Source organism: Oncorhynchus clarkii, chromosome 21, assembly GCF_045791955.1.
Source record: "Oncorhynchus clarkii lewisi isolate Uvic-CL-2024 chromosome 21, UVic_Ocla_1.0, whole genome shotgun sequence".
Taxonomy (NCBI): Eukaryota; Metazoa; Chordata; class Actinopteri; order Salmoniformes; family Salmonidae; genus Oncorhynchus; species Oncorhynchus clarkii.
In genome coordinates this window covers 10,027,196-10,047,838 of record NC_092167.1, presented here as the reverse complement: position 1 = coordinate 10,047,838, position 20,643 = coordinate 10,027,196, and the positions used below count along the sequence as shown (strand labels likewise).

At 45.6% G+C, this 20,643-nt stretch overlaps 1 protein-coding gene across 1 annotated transcript; it reads right to left on the bottom strand.

The window, feature by feature from the left end:
• Positions 1-423: 423 nt before the first annotated feature.
• LOC139378506 (myotrophin-like) lies at positions 424-19,476 on the bottom strand. Its single transcript, XM_071120730.1, has 4 exons — positions 18,985-19,476; positions 14,278-14,391; positions 12,140-12,223; positions 424-1,736 (listed from the first exon to the last, which is right to left on the bottom strand). The coding sequence occupies exons 1-4, from the start codon at positions 19,051-19,053 to the stop codon at positions 1,650-1,652; spliced, it is 354 nt and encodes a 117-aa protein (XP_070976831.1). The 5' UTR covers positions 19,054-19,476; the 3' UTR covers positions 424-1,649.
• Between the last annotated feature and the right edge of the window lie 1,167 nt (positions 19,477-20,643).

Genomic DNA, 20,643 nt, shown 5'->3' with positions numbered 1-20,643 from the left:
TCCCCCTGCCAGAGACACTCACCACTCAGAGAGCCCAGACAGTATAATGAGGAATCAATGGAATCAATAGCTCCTGCTTGTTATTCATTCAGGACAACCCACTGTGCTCCAGGCTCAGACACAGCTGGAGGAGGGCTTTGATGCTGCTGACAGTTTGACAAAGACACAAGCAATACTCAAGTCATTAAGATGGAGGGCATGGCTGTATACAAAGCACCTAGTATGGATCGCAGCCTCGCAGGTAAGTGGGTCCACAGACGTGTATAGCTGTATACAAAGGAACTAATATAGATTACAGTTAAGTGTACGCACCGCTCAGAAGTGTCCGTTCAGAGTCAATGAGTGTTTTTCTATTTGTAAAGACTGACTGAAATGTGACAATACCAGCAGAAAACAAAATCAATGGATTACCACACAAAGAAGAATAATTAAGATGTTTTATTTCAGTTTTCCCCTCACAACAATGCCAGAGAGAAAGTATTTTGTTACCATTGAATTGTAATTACTTGAAAGCAACCAAAAGAGGAAGGCAGCCATTTTGGAGAACGTAGCAGTAGAAGCAGTTCTGACATGCAGCAGAGCCGGCAGGTTAATCAAACCCAGAGAGCGAGAGGACGATCATTTCCCCGATCCACAGTTTGAACCCTAAACCCCTGTATATCCCTCCGTTCAGAGCCCACCCACCAAATTCATCTAATACAAAACACACTGCGGCAACAAAGGATTGCAGATCAGAACACGTTCAAAACTCACTCAAAGAGAAAAACATGCAATTCTAAATTGCATAATGGTCAATGTTGACATAATGCCATCACTACACAGCAATGTTTTAATAACAGATTCATCTTTTTTTTTTTTTTTTTTTTTTTTAAACATACATTTTTTGAAATAGCCAACGTGGTGATTGGTCAAGGGGGTATTTACGCTATTATACGTTAGAGTAACCTTGGTCATTAATGTTTAGTGTGATATGTTATCAGTAGAGGGTTACGTAGAGAGTGGGTAACCAATATTATTAGCGACCTAAACAGGACCTACCCTCTCATACAGTACAAACCCCCCTAGTTGAAGCGCTGGACAGTTAGCCAGTCAGGTCTACAGAGAAGAGCTACAGCACACAGCCAGGGGAAAGAGGCCATCTTACTGGGCTAATAGAATTCATCTTTACAACCGTTCTCCATCTAGCACAACTGATGTTTGGAAGATGAATATAACCAAGTGGTCTTACAATACTGAAAACGGCCAACAAAATTGAACACTATTGAATGTCTCCGGTTTTTCTGCCAACATCTTTGTGCAAGGAGTGCACACAGGACTTGAGAGCGATCATATTTAAGTGTTAAGCTCTATTCATTTTTTTTTTTACATTGCATCCTTGTGTGTTCTGGGAGGGTCCAAGTCAGTGCTTTTCCCCTCAGTGTTTGGTCCCCAAGGGAGACATGATTGACAAGTCCATCCATTCAATGGCTACTGAAGAGGCAAGAAGAGAGAATCCCTACAACTTAAAAAAACAAAACAAAAAAGGGAAAAAAACAAAAACACAAACAGACAAAGCAGTGCTAAAGACAGAGGTCGGGGGAAGGGGTGTGTCCATCTGGTCTGTCTGGGGGACCACTGCTGCATCCGTCCGTCCCTTCTAGGCTCCCGTCTCACTTGAGGAGAGCCTTGATGGCGTCGGTCTCGGCGGCTTCGAAGGCGCTCTGTCCGTCTGGTCCTTTCTGCTCCTTGTCGGCTCCCTGGGGGAGGGGGGGACATGACAGGGAGACATTATGATCGGAGTGGAGCATCAAGGCCTCAACCTCAGTGAACCCGCTCTCTCAAATTGAACCACAGGCCAAGGTTAGAATCAGTGTTCACCCCACACCCCCATCCAGCCTTCTACCCAAGGTCACAGGTTCAGCCCATCAGTAATGCTCTGTGAGAGTGTGGGCCAACCTGCCTGTCCCCCTCAAACCCCTCTGTGATGATGTGGTCTCTCTCACCAAGTGCAGTCTAGAAGGAGCGGCAAGGCACTGCGCAGAATCACTGATTAACTCATCAACAAGCATCCCAAACTACTACTCATTATAGGTTCAAGATGAGCAAAGCTGTGCAGTGCCCTGCTCTGGCCGACTCCCTCTAACCCAATGTTTCTCTTCATCTCTCACACACAACACACACCACACACCCACAGTTTTAGAACAAGACAGTGAAGGTGAATGAGGGTGAAGGGAATGCAGCAAGGGTTGCAAATAACGGACAAAGTGGGATAAAACGTACAAGAAGACTAGCTGACGAGTGGTTGAGCATTACCAGACCATCAACTTAAACGGAAAACTTTAGCCTCTTAGCGGGGGCTTACGGAGCCCGGGCAGAGAACACGCCATTGTCGAGTGGAGAACTTGACCCACTTTGAGTGCCAGGCAGAAAGTGTGTGTGTATGTGCTGCCAAAAGGGGCACTGGAGCAGGGCAGCGGAGCGGGGCACTGGAGCGGAGCATCGGAGCGGGGCATCGGAGCATCGGAGCGGGGCATCGTGGCGGGGCATCGGGGCGGGGCACTGGAGCATCGGAGCGGGGCGGGGCACTGGAGCGGAGCGGGGCACTGGAGCATCGGAGCGGGGCGGGGCACTGGAGCGGAGCATCGGAGCGGGGCACTGGAGCGGAGCATCGGAGCGGGGCGGGGCACTGGAGCGGAGCATCGGAGCGGGGCATCGGAGCATCGGGCTACAGGGATTAAACAGGACTGGTGGATACCGTCTTAGATAGAGATCTCTAAAATTGGGGGAAAAGCTCAATTTAAGAGTTTACTTGCATCGAACAATACAGTTTACAGTGTTCTGATGCAACTTTGCAACTTTTATTTACAATGACGACCTGGCTTAGTGAGATTGTATGGGTTTCAATATTCATAACAGGACCAAACTATCACCAAATAAATGTGGTAACATGGTTAAACAAACCAGCAATCTTCGGACACGCAGCGAGAGAGAGAGCGCAAGCGAGCGAAGCCTCAACACCTGTAGTTGGATGGTGTGTTAGTGAGGCATCGTGACCAAGCCTGGTGTTCTCCATGGTCATCGTGTTCTCAGCTCTAGCAGGCTGACGGCAAAGAGAACAAGGAGGAAGAGGAGGCTCTCTAGCTCAGGGGAAGTCATTAGCTAGCAGCTGGTACCAGTGGAAGAGGCCCTCTAGCTCAGGGGAAGTCATTAGCTAGCAGCTGGTACCGGTGGAAGAGGCCCTATAGCTCAGGAGAAGACATTAGCTAGCAGCTGGTACCGGTGGAGGAGGCCCTCTAGCTCAGGGGAAGTCATTAGCTAGCAGCTGGTACCAGTGGAAGAGGCCCTCTAGCTCAGGGGAAGTCACTAGCTAGCAGCTGGTACCGGTGGACTAGGCCCTCTAGCTCAGGGGAAGTCATTAGCTAGCAGCTGGTACCGGTGGAGGAGGACCCAGACGTAACAGTACTCCACAGGCCTCATTTACACAACAGCACCACTTCACCCCGACGCTCACCTCAAAAAGACTCCTAGTCAACACAGCCTGGGAGAAGGCTGCTACCTAGCAGACTACCTACAGGAGCCTTCCAGCACCATCTAATGAGCATTCCCTGACTCATTATATAACTGGAGCTAGCGAGTTGTATTATCCAGTGAAGACCAACTCGTGTTGTCGTACACCGACACGGCTTCTCACTCTCCCTGGGCTCTACTGACAGGGGGGAGAAAACAACTGTAGACTTGAGGGACGTGGAGGAGGCCATCTACCATGGACATCCACCGGTCTCCACTTAGAATAATGAGCTAGTCTAAAATGGGAGTAATGATGGCAGCCAGTAAACACTGATGGTCCAAAAAACATCCAGCCAGGAAGAAATTGAGGCTGCAATTATTTTTTAAATGTATTTAACCTTTAACTAGGCAAGTCAGTTAAGAACAAATTCTTATTTACAATGACGGCCTACCCCGGCAAGACCCGAACAGCGCTGGGCCAATTGAGCGCCGCCCAATCACAGCCAGATGTGATACAGCCGGAGCTAAGTGAAATGTAGGCCAGTCACAGCATCCTGGAGTGACAGAGCAAAACAACGCCACGGTGTGTGTGTGTGTGTGTGTGTAGTAAGTAATAATAGGGGTTATGTAAGTCTGCCTCTTGGCCAAGGTGTCCATTAAGTCTTCATTATGCCATTATTGAGTGGAAAGGAGAGACTGCCCATGCATAATCTATCAGGCCCTCAGATCTCCTCCCCTCAGGATTGGTTATAAGATGTGATGCTTACAGGAGTCCATCGATCCGCCCGCTCCAGTCAAGCGGCTGTGGGGCCGTTCACGGGGCATATTTTACATGGCCTTGAACGAGGGAAGAGAGGAAAGAAAGGAGATATCGATATCTGTATAGGGATGGAGAAATACTTCTGTTGGCTGCACTGTGCTCAAAGAAGAGGAAAAAGATAGGAGGGCTGTTTAACCAAAACACGAGCAGGGTGCTGATGGCTGTACTGCAAGAAAACAGTGAGAGGGGATGGCTATATACTGCAAGACAACAGTGAGAGGGGATGGCTGTACTGCAAGACAACAGTGAGAGGGGATGGCTATATACTGCAAGACAACAGTGAGAGGGGATGGCTATATACTGCAAGACAACAGTGAGAGGGGATGGCTGTACTGCAAGACAACAGTGAGGGGGATGGCTATATACTGCAAGACAACAGTGAGAGGGGATGGCTGTACTGCAAGACAACAGTGAGGGGGGGGAATGGCTGTACTGCAAGACAACAGTGAGAGGGGGGAATGGCTGTACTGCAAGACAACGGTGAGGGGGGGGAATGGCTGTACTGCAAGACAACGGTGAGGGGGGGGAATGGCTGTACTGCAAGACAACGGTGAGGGGGGGGAATGGCTGTACTGCAAGACAACAGTGAGGGGGGGGAATGGCTGTACTGCAAGACAACAGTGAGGGGGGGGAATGGCTGTACTGCAAGACAACGGTGAGGGGGGGGAATGGCTGTACTGCAAGACAACGGTGAGGGGGGGGGAATGGCTGTACTGCAAGACAACGGTGAGGGGGGGGAATGGCTGTACTGCAAGACAACGGTGAGGGGGGGAATGGCTGTACTGCAAGACAACGGTGAGGGGGGGGAATGGCTGTACTGCAAGACAACGGTGAGGGGGGGGAATGGCTGTACTGCAAGACAACGGTGAGGGGGGGAATGGCTGTACTGCAAGACAACGGTGAGAGGGGAAATGGCTGTACTGCAAGACAACGGTGAGAGGGGAATGGCTGTACTGCAAGACAACGGTGAGAGGGGAATGGCTGTACTGCAAGACAACGGTGAGAGGGGAATGGCTGTACTGCAAGACAACGGTGAGAGGGGAATGGCTGTACTGCAAGACAACAGTGAGAGGGGATGGCTGTACTGCAAGACAACAGTGAGAGGGGATGGCTGTACTGCAAGACAACAGTGAGAGGGGATGGCTGTACTGCAAGACAACAGTGAGGGGGGATGGCTGTACTGCAAGACAACAGTGAGGGGGATGGCTGTACTGCAAGACAACAGTGAGAGGGGATGGCTGTACTGCAAGACAACAGTGAGAGGGGATGGCTGTACTGCAAGACAACAGTGAGAGGGGATGGCTGTACTGCAAGACAACAGTGAGGGGATGGCTGTACTGCAAGACAACAGTGAGAGGGGATGGCTGTACTGCAAGACAACAGTGAGAGGGGATGGCTGTACTGCAAGACAACAGTGAGAGGGGATGGCTGTACTGCAAGACAACAGTGAGAGGGGATGGCTGTACTGCAAGACAACAGTGAGAGGCGATGGCTGTACTGCAAGACAACAGTGAGGGGGGATGGCTGTACTGCAAGACAACAGTGAGGGGGATGGCTGTACTGCAAGACAACAGTGAGGGGGATGGCTGTACTGCAAGACAACAGTGAGGGGGGATGGCTGTACTGCAAGACAACAGTGAGAGGGGATGGCTGTACTGCAAGACAACAGTGAGAGGGGATGGCTGTACTGCAAGACAACAGTGAGAGGGGATGGCTGTACTGCAAGACAACAGTGAGAGGCGATGGCTGTACTGCAAGACAACAGTGAGGGGGGATGGCTGTACTGCAAGACAACAGTGAGGGGGATGGCTGTACTGCAAGACAACAGTGAGGGGGATGGCTGTACCGCAAGACAACAGTGAGGGGATGGCTGTACTGCAAGACAACAGTGAGGGGGATGGCTGTACTGCAAGACAACAGTGAGGGGGATGGCTGTACTGCAAGACAACAGTGAGGGGATGGCTGTACTGCAAGACAACAGTGAGGGGGATGGCTGTACTGCAAGACAACAGTGAGGGGGATGGCTGTACTGCAAGACAACAGTGAGGGTGAGGGGGGTGGCTGTACTGCAAGACAACAGTGAGGGTGAGGGGGGTGGCTGTACTGCAAGACAACAGTGAGGGTGAGGGGGGTGGCTGTACTGCAAGACAACAGTGAGGGTGAGGGGGGTGGCTGTACTGCAAGACAACAGTGAGGGTGAGGGGGGTGGCTGTACTGCAAGACAACAGTGAGGGTGAGGGGGGTGGCTGTACTGCAAGACAACAGTGAGGGTGAGGGGGGTGGCTGTACTGCAAGACAACAGTGAGGGTGAGGGGGGTGGCTGTAGTGTAACATGTAGCAGACGCTCTTTATCCAGAGCTTCTTACAGTAGCGAGTGCATATATTTTCACTGGTTCCCCGTGGGAATTGAACCCACAACCCTGGTGTTGCAAGCACAATGCTCTACTAACTGAGCAACATGGGACCACACTGGAAAAGGTAGTACTATCCATCTACAGTGGGGCAAAAAAGTATTTAGTCAGCCATCAATTGTGCAAGTTCTCCCACTTAAAAAGATGAGGCCTGTAATTTTCATCATAGGTACACTTCAACTATGACAGACAAAATGGAAAAAAAAAATCACATTGTAGGATTTTTTATGAATTTATTTGCAAATTATGGTGGAAAATAAGTATTTGGTCACCTACAAACAAGCAAGATGTCTGGCTCTCACAGACCTGTAACTTCTTTAAGAGGCTCCTCTGTCCTCCACTCGTTACCTGTATTAATGGCACCTGTTTGAACTTGTTATCAGTATAAAAGACACGTGTCCACAACCTCAAACAGTCACACTCCAAACTCCACTATGGCCAAGAACAAAGAGCTGTCAAAGGACACCAGAAACTAAAATTGTAGACCTGCACCAGACTGGGAAGACTGAATCTGCAATAGGTAAGCAGCTTGGTTTGAAGAAATCAACTGTGGGAGCAATTATTAGGAAATGGAAGACATACAAGACCACTGATAATCTCCCTCGATCTGGGGCTCCACGCAAGATCTCACCCCGTGGGGTCAAAATGATCACAAGAACAGTGAGCAAAAATCCCAGAACCCCACGGGGGGACCTAGTGAATGACCTGCAGAGAGCTGGGACCAAAGTAACAAAGCCTACCATCAGCAAGGGCATTGAAGATGAAACGTGGCTGGATCTTTCAGCATGACAATGATCCCAAGCACACCGCCCGGGCAACGAAGGAGTGGCTTCGTAAGAAGCATTTCAAGGTCCTGGAGTGGCCTAGCCAGTCTCCAGACCTCAACCCCATAGAAAGTCTTTGGAGGGAGTAGAAAGTCTGTGTTGCCCAGCAACAGCCCCAAAACACCACTGCTCTAGAGGAGATCTGCATGGAGGAATGGGCCAAAATACCAGCAACAGTGTGTGAAAACCTTGTGAAGACTTACAGTAAACATTTGACCTCTGTCATTGCCAACAAAGGGTATATAACAAAGTATTGAGATAAGTATTTGGTCAATAACAAAAGTTTATTTTCCACCATAATTTGCAAATAAATTCATTAAAAATCCGACAGTGATTTTCTGGAATTTCTTTCTCATTATGTCTGTCATAGTTGAAGTGTACCTATGATGAAAATTACAGGCCTCATCTTTTTAAGTGGGAGAACTTGCACAATTGGTGGCTGACTAAATACGTTTTTGCCCCACTGTATATGTAGCACAAAAGCTGTAAAATAAAATTTTTAAAAACATATTTGTCCTCTGACGAGGGTTTAATAAAAGTAAAAGAGTGGGAGTTGTTAAGGGAGGTAGGGAGGGCTTCAGTGCTGATTCATAATTAACAAGCCTGTGTTCTTCTGAAGCCGTCTCTCTGGCCTGTAGTCAAGGGTTAGGGTCAAACACAGTGTTAACAGGCCTTCGATAATGCAGGAACCACCTGTGGGCAGTCAGAGGTCAACTCCCATGATGCTCAGGTGCACACTTCCGAGACTGTCAAGCATTTTGTCCAGAATGAATACTTGAGTTATCATGAATGATACATTCTGGTAGTAGTGGACTACCGATGCAGTATTCGATTCCTCTGAATGTTTCTTAAAGCTGAATAAACGAGCGGACATGAATCAATGAGAAGACATTCAAGCACTGGCCTGCTGTTGCTCTTGATGTGTAATAACAGTGTGGTTAAAGGTAGCCAGAGAGAAAGTGTTTCAGAGCTCCAGTCCTGCAGCTTCTGGCTGAAACGAGACATCAGGCTGCTGTGACGTGGAGCGTCAACTCATATCTCCTCGCACTCCACTTCAGGCCTAACCCCTGCTGATGAGCCCTTGGCTGGCGGTGACCCGGGCCTGCCGTCGCCTGATGACAGACGCCACATTCTCATATCTGCCAGATGGGGTCTCAATTGCTGACGTATAGCGCCGAGGCTGTCCCCGCCCCAAGAGGTGATCTGGTTCCAGCCACATCTCGGTCTCTGCATGTATCGTGACTGTGTCCCATCCCTAAGAGGTGATCTGGTGCCATCCATATTAGAGGTCGACCGATTTAAAACTTTTTTTTCTTCCTTAAAAACAATAAAATCTAAAAAAAAAAATTAAACAAAAAAAATACAATCTATTAATTAGGGCCGATTTCAAGTTTTCATAACAAATCGGTATTTTTGGACACCGATTACATTGCACTCCACGATGAGACTGTGGCAGGCTGACCACCTGTTGCGCGAGTGCAGCAAGGAGTAACGGTAAGTTGCTAGCTGGCATTAAACGTATCTTACAAAAAACAATCAATAATCACTAGTTTATCTAGCTTGTCCTGTGTTGCATATAATCGATGCGGTGCCTGTTAATTTATCATCGAATCACAGCCTACTTAGCCAAACAGGTGATGATTTAACAAGCGGATTCACACTGTCGTTGCACCAATGTGCCTAACCATAAACATCCTTGCCTTTCTTAAAATCAATACACAAGTATATATTTTTTTAAACCTGCATATTTAGTTAAGAAATTCATGTTAGCAGGCAATATTAACTAGGGAAATTGTGTCACTTCTCTTGCGTTCAGTGGAAGCAGAGTCAGTGTATACACACAGTTTGGGCCGCCTGGCTCGTTGCGAACTGTGTGAAGACCATTTCTTCCTAACAAAGACCGTAATTCATTTGCTAAATTTGACATAATTATGACATAACATTGAAGGTTGTGCAATGTAACAGCAATATTTAGACTTATGGATGCCACCCGTTCGATAAAATATGGAACGGTTCCGTATTTCACTGAAAGAATAAACATTTTGTTTTCGAAATTATAGGTCATTAATATAGTCAAATCTGGAAACTAAGGCTCGTATTTCTGTGTGTTGATTATATTATAATTAAGTCTATGATTTGATAGAACAGCCTGACTGAGCGGAGGTGGGCAGCAGCAGGCTCATAAGCATCCATTCAAACAGCACTTTCCTGCAATTGCCAGCAGCTCTTAGCAATGCTTGAAGCACAGCGCTGTTTATGACTTCAAGTCTATCAACTCCCGAGATTAGGCTGGCAATACTATAGTGCCTAAGAACATCCAATAGTCAAAGGTATATGAAATACAAATGGTAGAGAGAAATAGTCCTATAATAACTACAACCTGAAACTTCTTAACTAGGAATATTGAAGACTCATGTTAAAAGGAACCATCAGCTTTCATATCTTCTGAGCAAGGAACTTAAACGTTAGCTTTTTTTACATAGCACATATTGCACTTTTACTTTCTTCTCCAACACTGTGTTTTTGTGTTATTTTAACCAAACAGGTTTCATTATTTATTTGAGCCCAAATCGATTTTTATTTATGTATTATATTATGTTAGAGTTAATTCAGTATTGTTGTAATTGTCATTATTACATATATACACACACACATATACTGAATAAAATGAAAAATAAAATAATTTGGTAAATTAATCGGTATCAGCTTTTTTTGGTCCTCCAATAATCAGTACCGGCGTTGAAAGAAAAGAAAAAAATCAGAATCGGTCGACCTCTAATCCATATGATATCTCGGTCTCTGCATGCATCGTGACTGTGTCCTCTCCCAGTAGTGTTGGTGCCGGGTGATTTACGTGGCGGGTCGTGTCCGTAGGATGCAAAGAAAGTGGCGCCGCTTGGAGTTTGGACACAGGTGAGTGGAGTAAGTCCCTTAACTGCTGTGGCGCTGGATCACTCGGCGAGTGAGGCCGCCTACGCCACTCTGATAAGCGCGGCACGGTGCTTTTGTATACCCCACCTCATTTAGCCTGGCTGGGGCTGGGAGATGACCGATGCTTACCCACTGGAAATATTAGCCTGTTGGTTTCCATTCTCACACAGTCAGAAACAAGAAAACACAAACATCCACATACAAATGCTGAGGCACACACACGTTTTATGAAAGTCATTTGTAATTGTACTGACATGTCGGCGCTCCCCCGATAGAGACCAGAGACACAAAAAAAAGCACAATCACGAGGTAATGAAAGAAATGGCCATATTGTGCTTCTACCATGTGTTGTGCAGCTACGAGTGTGGGAGAGAGGGGGTACATCCATTTCACAGCAGTTTGGCATGTTTTCAGAGTGAGAGAGTGAGTGAGGGGGGAGAGAGAGTGAGAGAGAGAGAGAGTGGGGGAGAGAGAGAGAGTGAGGGGGGAGAGAGAGAGAGTGAGGGGGGAGAGAGAGAGAGTGAGGGGGGAGAGAGAGAGAGTGAGGGGGGAGAGAGAGAGAGTGAGGGGGGAGAGAGAGAGAGTGAGGGGGGAGAGAGAGAGAGTGAGGGGGGAGAGAGAGAGAGTGAGGGGGGAGAGAGAGAGAGTGAGGGGGGAGAGAGAGAGAGTGAGGGGGGAGAGAGAGAGAGTGAGGGGGGAGAGAGAGAGAGTGAGGGGGGAGAGAGAGAGAGTGAGGGGGGAGAGAGAGAGAGTGAGGGGGGAGAGAGAGAGAGTGAGGGGGGAGAGAGAGAGTGAGGGGGAGAGAGAGAGAGTGAGGGGGGAGAGAGAGAGAGTGAGGGGGGAGAGAGAGAGAGTGAGGGGGGAGAGAGAGAGAGTGAGGGGGGAGAGAGAGAGGAAAGTGATAAGCCCCCACAGGGCTTACTATTAGAGAACAGAGACATCTGTAATTTCTATGTGGCTGCACCACAGGTACCTCACTGAGCCGGCATACCATGATATCAGCTGGGAAAACGTGAGCTGAATGAAAACACAACACAGTGAGTGACTGACTCCTGCACAAGGCAGTGCCCAAATCATGTCCTGTATGTACACAGTTCTGCATGAAACAAAATATGGTATAAATCACTGCTCTACGACTGCACTGTGATAGTAGTTACTGTGTACTAGGAATACGATTATTTAATAATTTGACAAAGATCACCTCTCAAAGAATTCATAACCTATCCGATTGTATGAATCCAAAATGGCAGCATTACAGGACTGTAAAAGCAGCTCCTTGGTGTTCAGGAAAAGTGTTGGCTCCTCACTACAGCGGTGGGTGACTGCCAGGACAGAGGTGTCACATTCAGCCATCGTATCATCTCCTCAGTGTTCCAGAGCTGAGTGAGAAGTGTGTGTGTGTGTGTGTGTGGAGCTAGCTAGTGGGATAGGAACAAACAGCAGCAGTGCTGTGTGATGAGGTCTGGGAACATTCCAGCTCCCTCCACACAGAACAGAATGTTTGGGCAGGCAGGACCAGACAGTCACTGAACATTCAGCCTTCATTGTAGTCCTTTGTCATACAGGAGTTACCGCATCAGCAGTTACACATCACACACACAACTTCCAACACAGAAATGGCTCTGACGAGGGTAAAGACAGCTCTGTGCACGCGTGTGCGGCGTTACCTTTTCTAGCAGGATCTTGACACAGGTGAGGTGACCCTCGTACGTGGCAGAGAGCAGCGGAGTGATACCATGTTTGTCTGGGGCCTGTGGGAGACCAAAGAAAGTGGAGGAAAAAAAAGGGAGTGAGCGGGTTTGTGCGTGGACAGGCGCCATACATCAGCAGACCAGTCGTCCCTGCCTCCAACACAAGGGCACTCTCGTTATCAGAGGAAATAACTCAGAGGGAGTGCTTTTATTTCTCTCCTTATCACGTCAATGAATTAGAGAGGAAACTCACTCTGCCACTATTTATCTCCCCTGTTTCAGGAGCCCTGACTGGGCCCCTTATCTGAAGGGACTGGGGAAGAGAGACAGAGTTACACATTCTGTGGGGGGGTGTTAGTGATACAAGACTAGGGGAAGCAAAATGGTGTAACAGCCAGACTGATGGATGTTGGAGTGAACGACAAGTGTGTAGGTGATCAGACCATGAGGCAGATAAGGGAGGTTGGGAGAGGACATGGCTCTACAGACTGTGTGCAGTGAGATTTGGGCCTAGTTAACAAGCATTCCAAATTCACATTGGTACATTCAGGGTCAGAACGTCCAGTTGTAGCAAGTATCGGCTGAACGGTCAACACGTGTGTGTGAAACTAACTATAAGTCTTGAGTCAGTGACACCCATAAGCACTTTCAGGCTTGTGTGGCAATAATGAGGGGCTGAGACCAAAGAAGAGCTTTGAATAAGGTTAAGAATTTCTAATATTAAGAATAGTTGCACACCGAGGCTACCTAGAAAGATACTAGCGCAAAACTGTACAATACGGTCATCTTCCCTAACTTGTAAATGCCACAACCATCACTCTACTCAATCCCATTGTAAAAGCAGATCGATTCCCTCCACTGCAGTGTGGTAATGGGTTGAGGCTCAGGGGAGCATTCTGGCAGACTATGTGGTCCGGCCAGTTAGACTGTGCTGCTCTCTGCACACTGAGGGAATTGGGAGGGGGGGCTTCAGGAGAATGACATGTCCCTTATAACGGAGGAATCCCATTGGTCCAAATATAGAACTTAACCACTCTCTACATGTCTGAACAAAACTAGCAGAGTCTACAGTAGTTAAGTCATGTCGGTCTGAGTCGTTACTACAGTATGTGGTTGACTATAGTAGAAGCTTTGTATGAGTGGATTCAGAATAAGGGACTTGTTCTCTCTGGTACCATTAGGTCTATTCAATAAGCAAATGAATGCAAACACACAGAATGGAAAACACATAAATCCTTCCTCCTAGGGCATCAGTAATAACTGATATCTAACGTGAGCAGATAGGTGACAGAGAGGGCTACCACCATAGCCTTCTTCCATATCAGTACTAATAAAATGGAGAGGGACTCATATTAGAATACGGTTGTTAAATACTAACATAACAGCAGTATTCTAATAACTGTATAACAGTAGGCCTATATTAACAGCAGTATTCTAATAACAGCAGTAGGCCTATATTAACAGCAGTATTCTAATAACTGTATAACAGTAGGCCTATATTAACAAGAGTATTCTAATAACTGTATAGCAGTAGGCCTATATTAGCAGCAGTATTCTAATAACTGTATACCAGTAGGCCTATATTAACAGCAGTATTCAAATAACAGCAGTAGGCCTATATTGACAGCAGTATTCGAATAACTGTATAACAGCAGTCCTATATTGACAGCAGTATTCTGACAACTGTATAACAGTATTCTAATAACTGTATAACAGCAGTAGGCCTATATTGACAGCAGTATTCGAATAACTGTATAACAGTAGCCCTATATTGACAGCAGTATTCTGACAACTGTATAACAGTATTCTAATAACTGTATAACAGCAGTAGGCCTATATTGACAGCAGTATTCAAATAACTGTATAACAGTAGCCCTATATTGACAGCAGTATTCTGACAACTGTATAACAGTATTCTAATAACTGTATAACAGCAGTAGGCCTATATTGACAGCAGTATTCTAATAACTGTATAACAGCAGTAGGCCTATATTGACAGCAGTATTCTAATAACTGCATAACAGCAGTAGGCCTATATTGACAGCTGTATTCTAATAACTGTATGACAGCAGTAGGCCTATATTGATAGCAGTATTCCCACTAGCAGCTCTTACGTTGACATCTGCTCCCTTGGAGAGGAGGAACTCCAGCATCTCAGCCTGGCCACAATCAGCAGCATAGTGCAGGGGCTTCCTGCCACCCTCCAGGGTCCTGTTCACATCCTCATCCTAAAAAAAAATACAAACGGTTGAGATACCGTCACCTACACAACTTCCCCTTCTGTATCAAGACTTGGTCACCCGCTTGCTAAAAAGGAACAAACACTTACTGCATGGACATGCACACAGTTAATACAATCACACAACATAAATCCTTTCTTGTGCCAGAAACACCCCTCAGTTCAAAAAACAAAGGCCGTCACACAATCACGCCACACAACACGCCTCTTCCTAGAGTCTCCCTGCTGTGGTATTACGAGGCCTCAAAATGTCAAGCCTGCAGGCGAGAGGAAAGACAGGCTCTGTAGCCACAGTCCATTGTGTGGAGCGGTGGGTAGTCCTGAAGAGACAATACTCATCACAGAGACCGGTCACTCAGACCGGGCAGCGTTGTCAGTGCCATGTCATACCATAGCACCTTTCTCATCAGCTGGCTATGTGGCCTGAGGAAAGAGGGGACTGGAATGTATTCACCTGCTAAGCATCCTACAGAAAATATATACCAAGCAAAAACCATTGATTTCAAAGTTCAACAAAATCATACAGTTCTATGCACAATGACAACTTTGAACAATTTCCAGTGAAAAAAGAAAACTTGGTGCAAAGTTTGGTAAAAGAAATAGGGTAAAATCTCAGTTAATTGCAGTTATCAAACTTCGTTTTGCATAGTTCTCCCTGTAAATGTGTTTTGTAAAATGTTCCGTGGAAATTGTTAAGAGTAGACAAGTCGTTGCGCATAGAGTTGTATGGTTTGCTAAACTTTGAAGTCAATGGTTTTTGTTTGAGTCTCCGCATAATTCCATTACCGCGTAACTGCCCTAAGGCAACAAGCCTATCAGGAGATGAGTCAGGGTCTGGGCTAGTCTTTAGCTGTGCCGGCCGGGCGTGATAATCAATCTGGCTCAGTAAAGGTTACAGCCAGGCTTTGGGAAATGCTAGCACCACTCACCTGCTCTCAAAAGCTTAGGCTAGACAGCACAGTGATCCAATGGATGCCGTTGCTGCAATTCATTGGATTTCTGAAGCTTGATAGGTCTCCATAACTCAGGTAAACGTAGCCTATGGTCGATCCATGTGTTGTAATCAGAGCTAATGTAGCCTGGTGAGAAAGGTTCCTATGGGATAAACAGACAGCAGCTGCAGACACTAGTTGCCCTTCCTGCAGTTCAAATATGAATACATTAGAATGACAAACATAACGGCTAAACCCGACAGTGATGTGTAGTCAATCTGCTATCCTGTCACTAGCTGTATGACTGCGCGTGCATATATATATCTCCCACAGAGACCCATCTCTGGCATGCTCACCTGTGTCACCATTCCCCTGAAGGTTAAGGAAAACGGATTCCATGCCTTCATTTTACACACAAGCCAACTGAATCCATTAGGCATGATGGTATCTCATCCCCGTTCTAATAGTTTTCAAATATTACCTCCAGGAGCTGGGTAATATGGGGCCAATTTAAACGGTTTCATTGAGGGATATGGGAAACGACAGTGGATCAGTCTAATATCCACATGTGCAGTATGAAGTGTCTAGGAGCTGCCTGCTTTTGAAAAATATTTGGCAACGTGTGGAAAAACCCATCTCCGCAACTGAATGGCCCAGATCTGAAACATTTCCATCCTATTGCAATTTAATTGTTATCTGGGATTATTTGGCTAGGTTTACACAGGCAGGCAAATTCTGATATTTTGGTCAATTACTGGCAAAACATCTGAATGGCCAAAAGACTAATTAGTGGCAAAAGATCAGAATTGGGTTGCCCGTGTAAATGCAGCCTTTGAGATCAATATGAGTAATGCAGCAACACAGTGCATTAGTAATGTCCTTGCGTTCCAAAATCAGTAAAGACTTTTTTGAAATAGCTGTACTTCTGACTTTGATTAGACTCAATCACCAAAAGCTGAAAAGAAAGCAGAGCCTAAATACAGTCCACCCTAATAGTTAGGGCTAGGCTGTTTCACAGAAGTTAGCTAATCAACTGATAAGTTGAGGATAAAGAATAGAGGTCTGATTGTCTAGCGCCAAACCTACGGTCTAAACAAAATGCATAAAAAGACATGTTGCTTGTACATAGGAGCTCTACAGACCTAATGATTCATCAGTGTGGTTCAGCTTTCAACAAGAGTTAGCCCCACAGCTATTTTAAGGGGTTCAACCTACACCAGACTAGCTAAACCTCAAACCACAGTATTATTTTCAGGTACTTCCCAGAAAGATCCAATGCTTAGATACCTTATGTACTGTGCATTTGGGGGGAGTATTCAGACCCCTTCCCCTTTTCCACATTTTGTTACGTTACAGCCTTCTTCTACCCCATAATGACAAAGTGAAAATAGGGTTAGAAATGGTTGCAAATGTATTCAAATAAAAAAATCATGAATACCTTATTTACATATGTATTCAAATCAAATGTATTTGTCACATACACATGGTTAGCAGATGTTAATGCGAGTGTAGCGAAATGCTTGTGCTTCTAGTTCCGACAATGCAGTAATAACCAACGAGTAATCTAACAATTCCAAAACTACTACCTTATACACACACAAGTGTAAAGGGTTAAAGAATGTGTACATAAAGATTTTTTTTTTATTCAGACACTTTGCTATGAGACTTGAAATTGAGCTGAAGTGCATCCTGTTTCTATTGACTGGACATGATTTGGAAATGCACACACCCGTCAAAGGTCCCACAGTTGACAGTGCATGTCAGAGCAAAAACCAAGCCATGAGGTCAAAGGAAATTGTCAACAGAGGTCCTAGACAGGATTGTGTCAAGGCACAGATATGGTGAAGGGTACCAAAAGATTTCTACAGCATTGAAGCTCCACAAGAACAGTGGCCTCCATCATTCTTGAAATAGAATTTGTTTGGAACCACCAAGACTCTTCCTAGAGCTGGCCACCTGGCCAAACTGAGCAATCGGAGAAGGGCCTTGGTCAGGGAGGTGGCCAAGAACCTGATGGTCACTGACAGAGCTCCAGAGTTCCTCTGTGGAAATGGGAGAACCTTCTAGAAGGACAACCATCTCTGCAGCACGCCACCAATCAGGCCTTTATGGTAGTGGCCAAACGGAAGCCACTTTTCTGTAAAAGGCACGACAGCCCTAAAGGACTCTGACCATGAGAAACAAGATTCTCAGGTCTGATGAAACCAAGATTGACACTTGTCCCGAAGAGTACAATGTTCTTGAGTGGCCCAACCAGAGCCTGGACTTGAACCTGATTGAACATCTCTGGAGGCCTGAAAATAGCTGTGCAGCAATGCTTCCCATCTAACCTGACAGAGCTTGGAGAAGTCCTGCAGAGAAGAATGGGAGAAACTCCAAAAATACAGGCGTACCAAGCTTGTAGCGTCATACCCTAGACTCAAGGCTGTAATCGCTGCCAACGGTGCTTCAACAAAGTACTGAGTAAAGGGTCTGAAAACTTATGCAAATGTGAACATTTGTTTTTTAAAACATTTGCAAAAATGTCTAAAAAAACTGTTTTTGCCTTGTCATTATGGGGTAGTGTGTAGATTGTTGAGGGATTTTTTTAAAAAGAAGAAAAAAAAGTATACAGCTGAAATGTAACAAAATGTGGAAATAGTCTAGGGGTCTGAATACTTTCCAAATGCACGGTGTGTGCCTGGAATGTAGGCCTACAGAGAATGCAACATTGGTGATAAAATCTATTTCAAGGAGATGCCTACAAAACGACTGCCACCATTAAAGTGTTCTTCAAATATGATTGATTCAAGTTTGGGTCTATTTTATGTCTAGAATTTGACCAAAATAAGTTAGTGTCTAAATGACCAGTTTACAGACCAATAGCTAATGTTTCACTGCTCTAAGAATGGCATAGGTGTGGCCTGAAAATTTGTGAGACCCAGTCAGTATGGAAGCTGAATGATAAGATTTCCCGGAACATCCTCATTCAAAGTAGAGCGCAAACAAGTATTATGATTAGGCCTACTTCATGTTTTCAACAGCATGAAGTTAGCAAGCTAGCCATCTAGATAGATCTGCCTTGCAACAAAGCTTTGAGACACCCGCACACTAGCTAGCTGTCACAACACGGGCCTGTGGATTTGGCTATAGCTAGTTTGGCTGCTTGCTAAAACCAACCATGACTGATTCTCAAGCAGGAGCCAACTATCTAGCTAAATAGGTAGTTAACGTTAGCTAGGTACTTGACCATATATATGCTTGTCTGCAGAAATATAGTCATTCATTAGGCAATAGCAAACAGACACACACCGATACACAGTGATTGAATCAGATTACAACAAGTTGTTGCAGTAGCTCGCTAACCATTTCTGTTTAGCATGGTAGTTTGCTAAAGCTAGCTATCTAACAATTTACCCAATCTAGCTGACGATTGTTTTACAAACGTTTGTAAAAGCAAACCTTCCAGCTAGCTACAGTGAGTTGGTGATAGTTAGGTGAACGGATAGTTAGCTAATGTATGTACACTAAGCTAGCTATGAAAGTTAGCTAGCTAACCTTGCAATGCCATGGCTAGCTAACGTTTGCTAGCTATACAGACAAAACATAGCTAGCTAGCGCACATAGCTAGCTGGCTGATTTGCGAGTAAGATAGCTACAGTATATCGTACCTTCATTAGAGTCTTAACCTCGTCAAGGTCTCCATTTTTCAAGGCCCACATCAATTCTTTATCCCCCATTTTCTTGTGTTCCAAGAGTTCACTGTGGCTTCCCTAATGAAAAAGGCAGCTGTCAAACTTCTCTCAAGGCAAGCAGTTCTTGACAGATCACTCCGTAGTCAAGGGAAGGCGGCTATAAAATTTGCAGCGTTAAAGGAATTAAACAATTTGCTAAATTGAACACCTGGTACTTCTATAGTGCACTGCAGGCAATTGTTAAAAAATAAAGTTTCAAAGAAAGGACAGCAGAGGGGTCCGCCTTTCTCTCATGAAGCGTTTCCGATGCCGCACACCCGGAAGTTAACCTTTCCTTCATGCCAGAAAAATTCCACTAGAAAACACAAAGTCAAAATTGGCTAGATATGAACCATTCGCTTAAAAGAAAAGTAAGTTTAGGGTTAGGCATAATGTTAGCAGTGTAGTTAAGTTTAGGTTTAAAACCACATTTAAAGAAGATAAATTGTAGAAATGGGCGGGATTTATGAATTTGTGGCTGTGGTAACTAGTGACGACCGAGATCGCAGATCTTCTTCGTGTGAATTTCCGCATGATGAGACGCTTTTTGAGTATTCCAGCCTTTCTCAGTTCGGAATTTGACAATTATATGAACGGTGTGAACGGTAAAATAACATTTGCACCACCCACTAACCCTGCACCTATAAAATCAAAACACACCTCTTATCCAACAACTTTTCTCAACAACTGTTCCTACTCCTGGCTTCTAGCTTGGGAGGATGGGACTCCTCTCAAGATCTCCTGTAACTATTCTGCAGTAAAATCGTTCACTCCTAATAACTTTTCTGCTGCTGCTACTACTTGCTGCTACTACTACTTTTATCTTCTGCAACTTCCGTTCCTTTTCATCTGTGCTATACAGTTAATTACCATAGCGATGAATGCCAATTAACCAACCTTGCTAAAACACAAACTATTTCAGGACACTCATTCCTGCCCTACTACTTACTGGTATTCTCTCATGATCCCTTACCCTTTGCCCATCATCCTCTACTTTCCTCACTGCCTCAGCATTTGTCACTTTTTGCACTGCTCAAACCCTTGGAACCTCAACCTGTTTCACTCGCACATGATCCCCAGCAACATGAACTCCCCCAACATTGCAACACACTACTTTTTCCTCCAAAACTACACACTCCTTTGTCCCATGCCCTCCTGCACACTTCCCACACCTCAGAATGTCCCTCCCACACACTGCTGCAACATGACCATAACCTTGGCACCCACAAACGCTCTCACGGGATAACTAACATATCCTAGCATGACTTTGTCAGGCAAACACTCAATATCAAGGGTCTCCTCAGACAGGGTCTCCTCAGTATCATGCTCGCCACTGGATCTGCATCTCACCAAATGGTGTGCATCACAGATACCAGGGATCTTCAACTTCAGTTGATCCATCTCCACACTCAAAGCCACCTAAGTAATCACTAACTTCAGTGGTGCTCTGCTCTGGAGAGCATAGCTTGACACAGTTCTTGTCCTTTTATTTATTTTTATTGAACCTTTATTTAACTCGGCAAGTCAGTTAAGAACAAGTTCTTATTTACAATGACGGCCTACCCCGGCCAAACCCTAACCCGGATGACGCTGGGC

What these genes read in the sequence shown, in the direction of transcription:
- LOC139378506 (XM_071120730.1), bottom strand. Translation starts at nt 19,053, where the DNA reads ATGGGGGATAAAGAATTGATGTGGGCCTTGAAAAATGGAGACCTTGAC. An exon ending in CCAAGGGAGCAGATGTCAAC is followed by an intron (nt 12,224 to 14,277) that starts GTAAGAGCTGCT and finishes GGTCTCCCACAG; the next exon opens with GCCCCAGACAAACATGGTAT. An exon ending in TCAAGATCCTGCTAGAAAAG is followed by an intron (nt 1,737 to 12,139) that starts GTAACGCCGCAC and finishes CCCCTCCCCCAG; the next exon opens with GGAGCCGACAAGGAGCAGAA.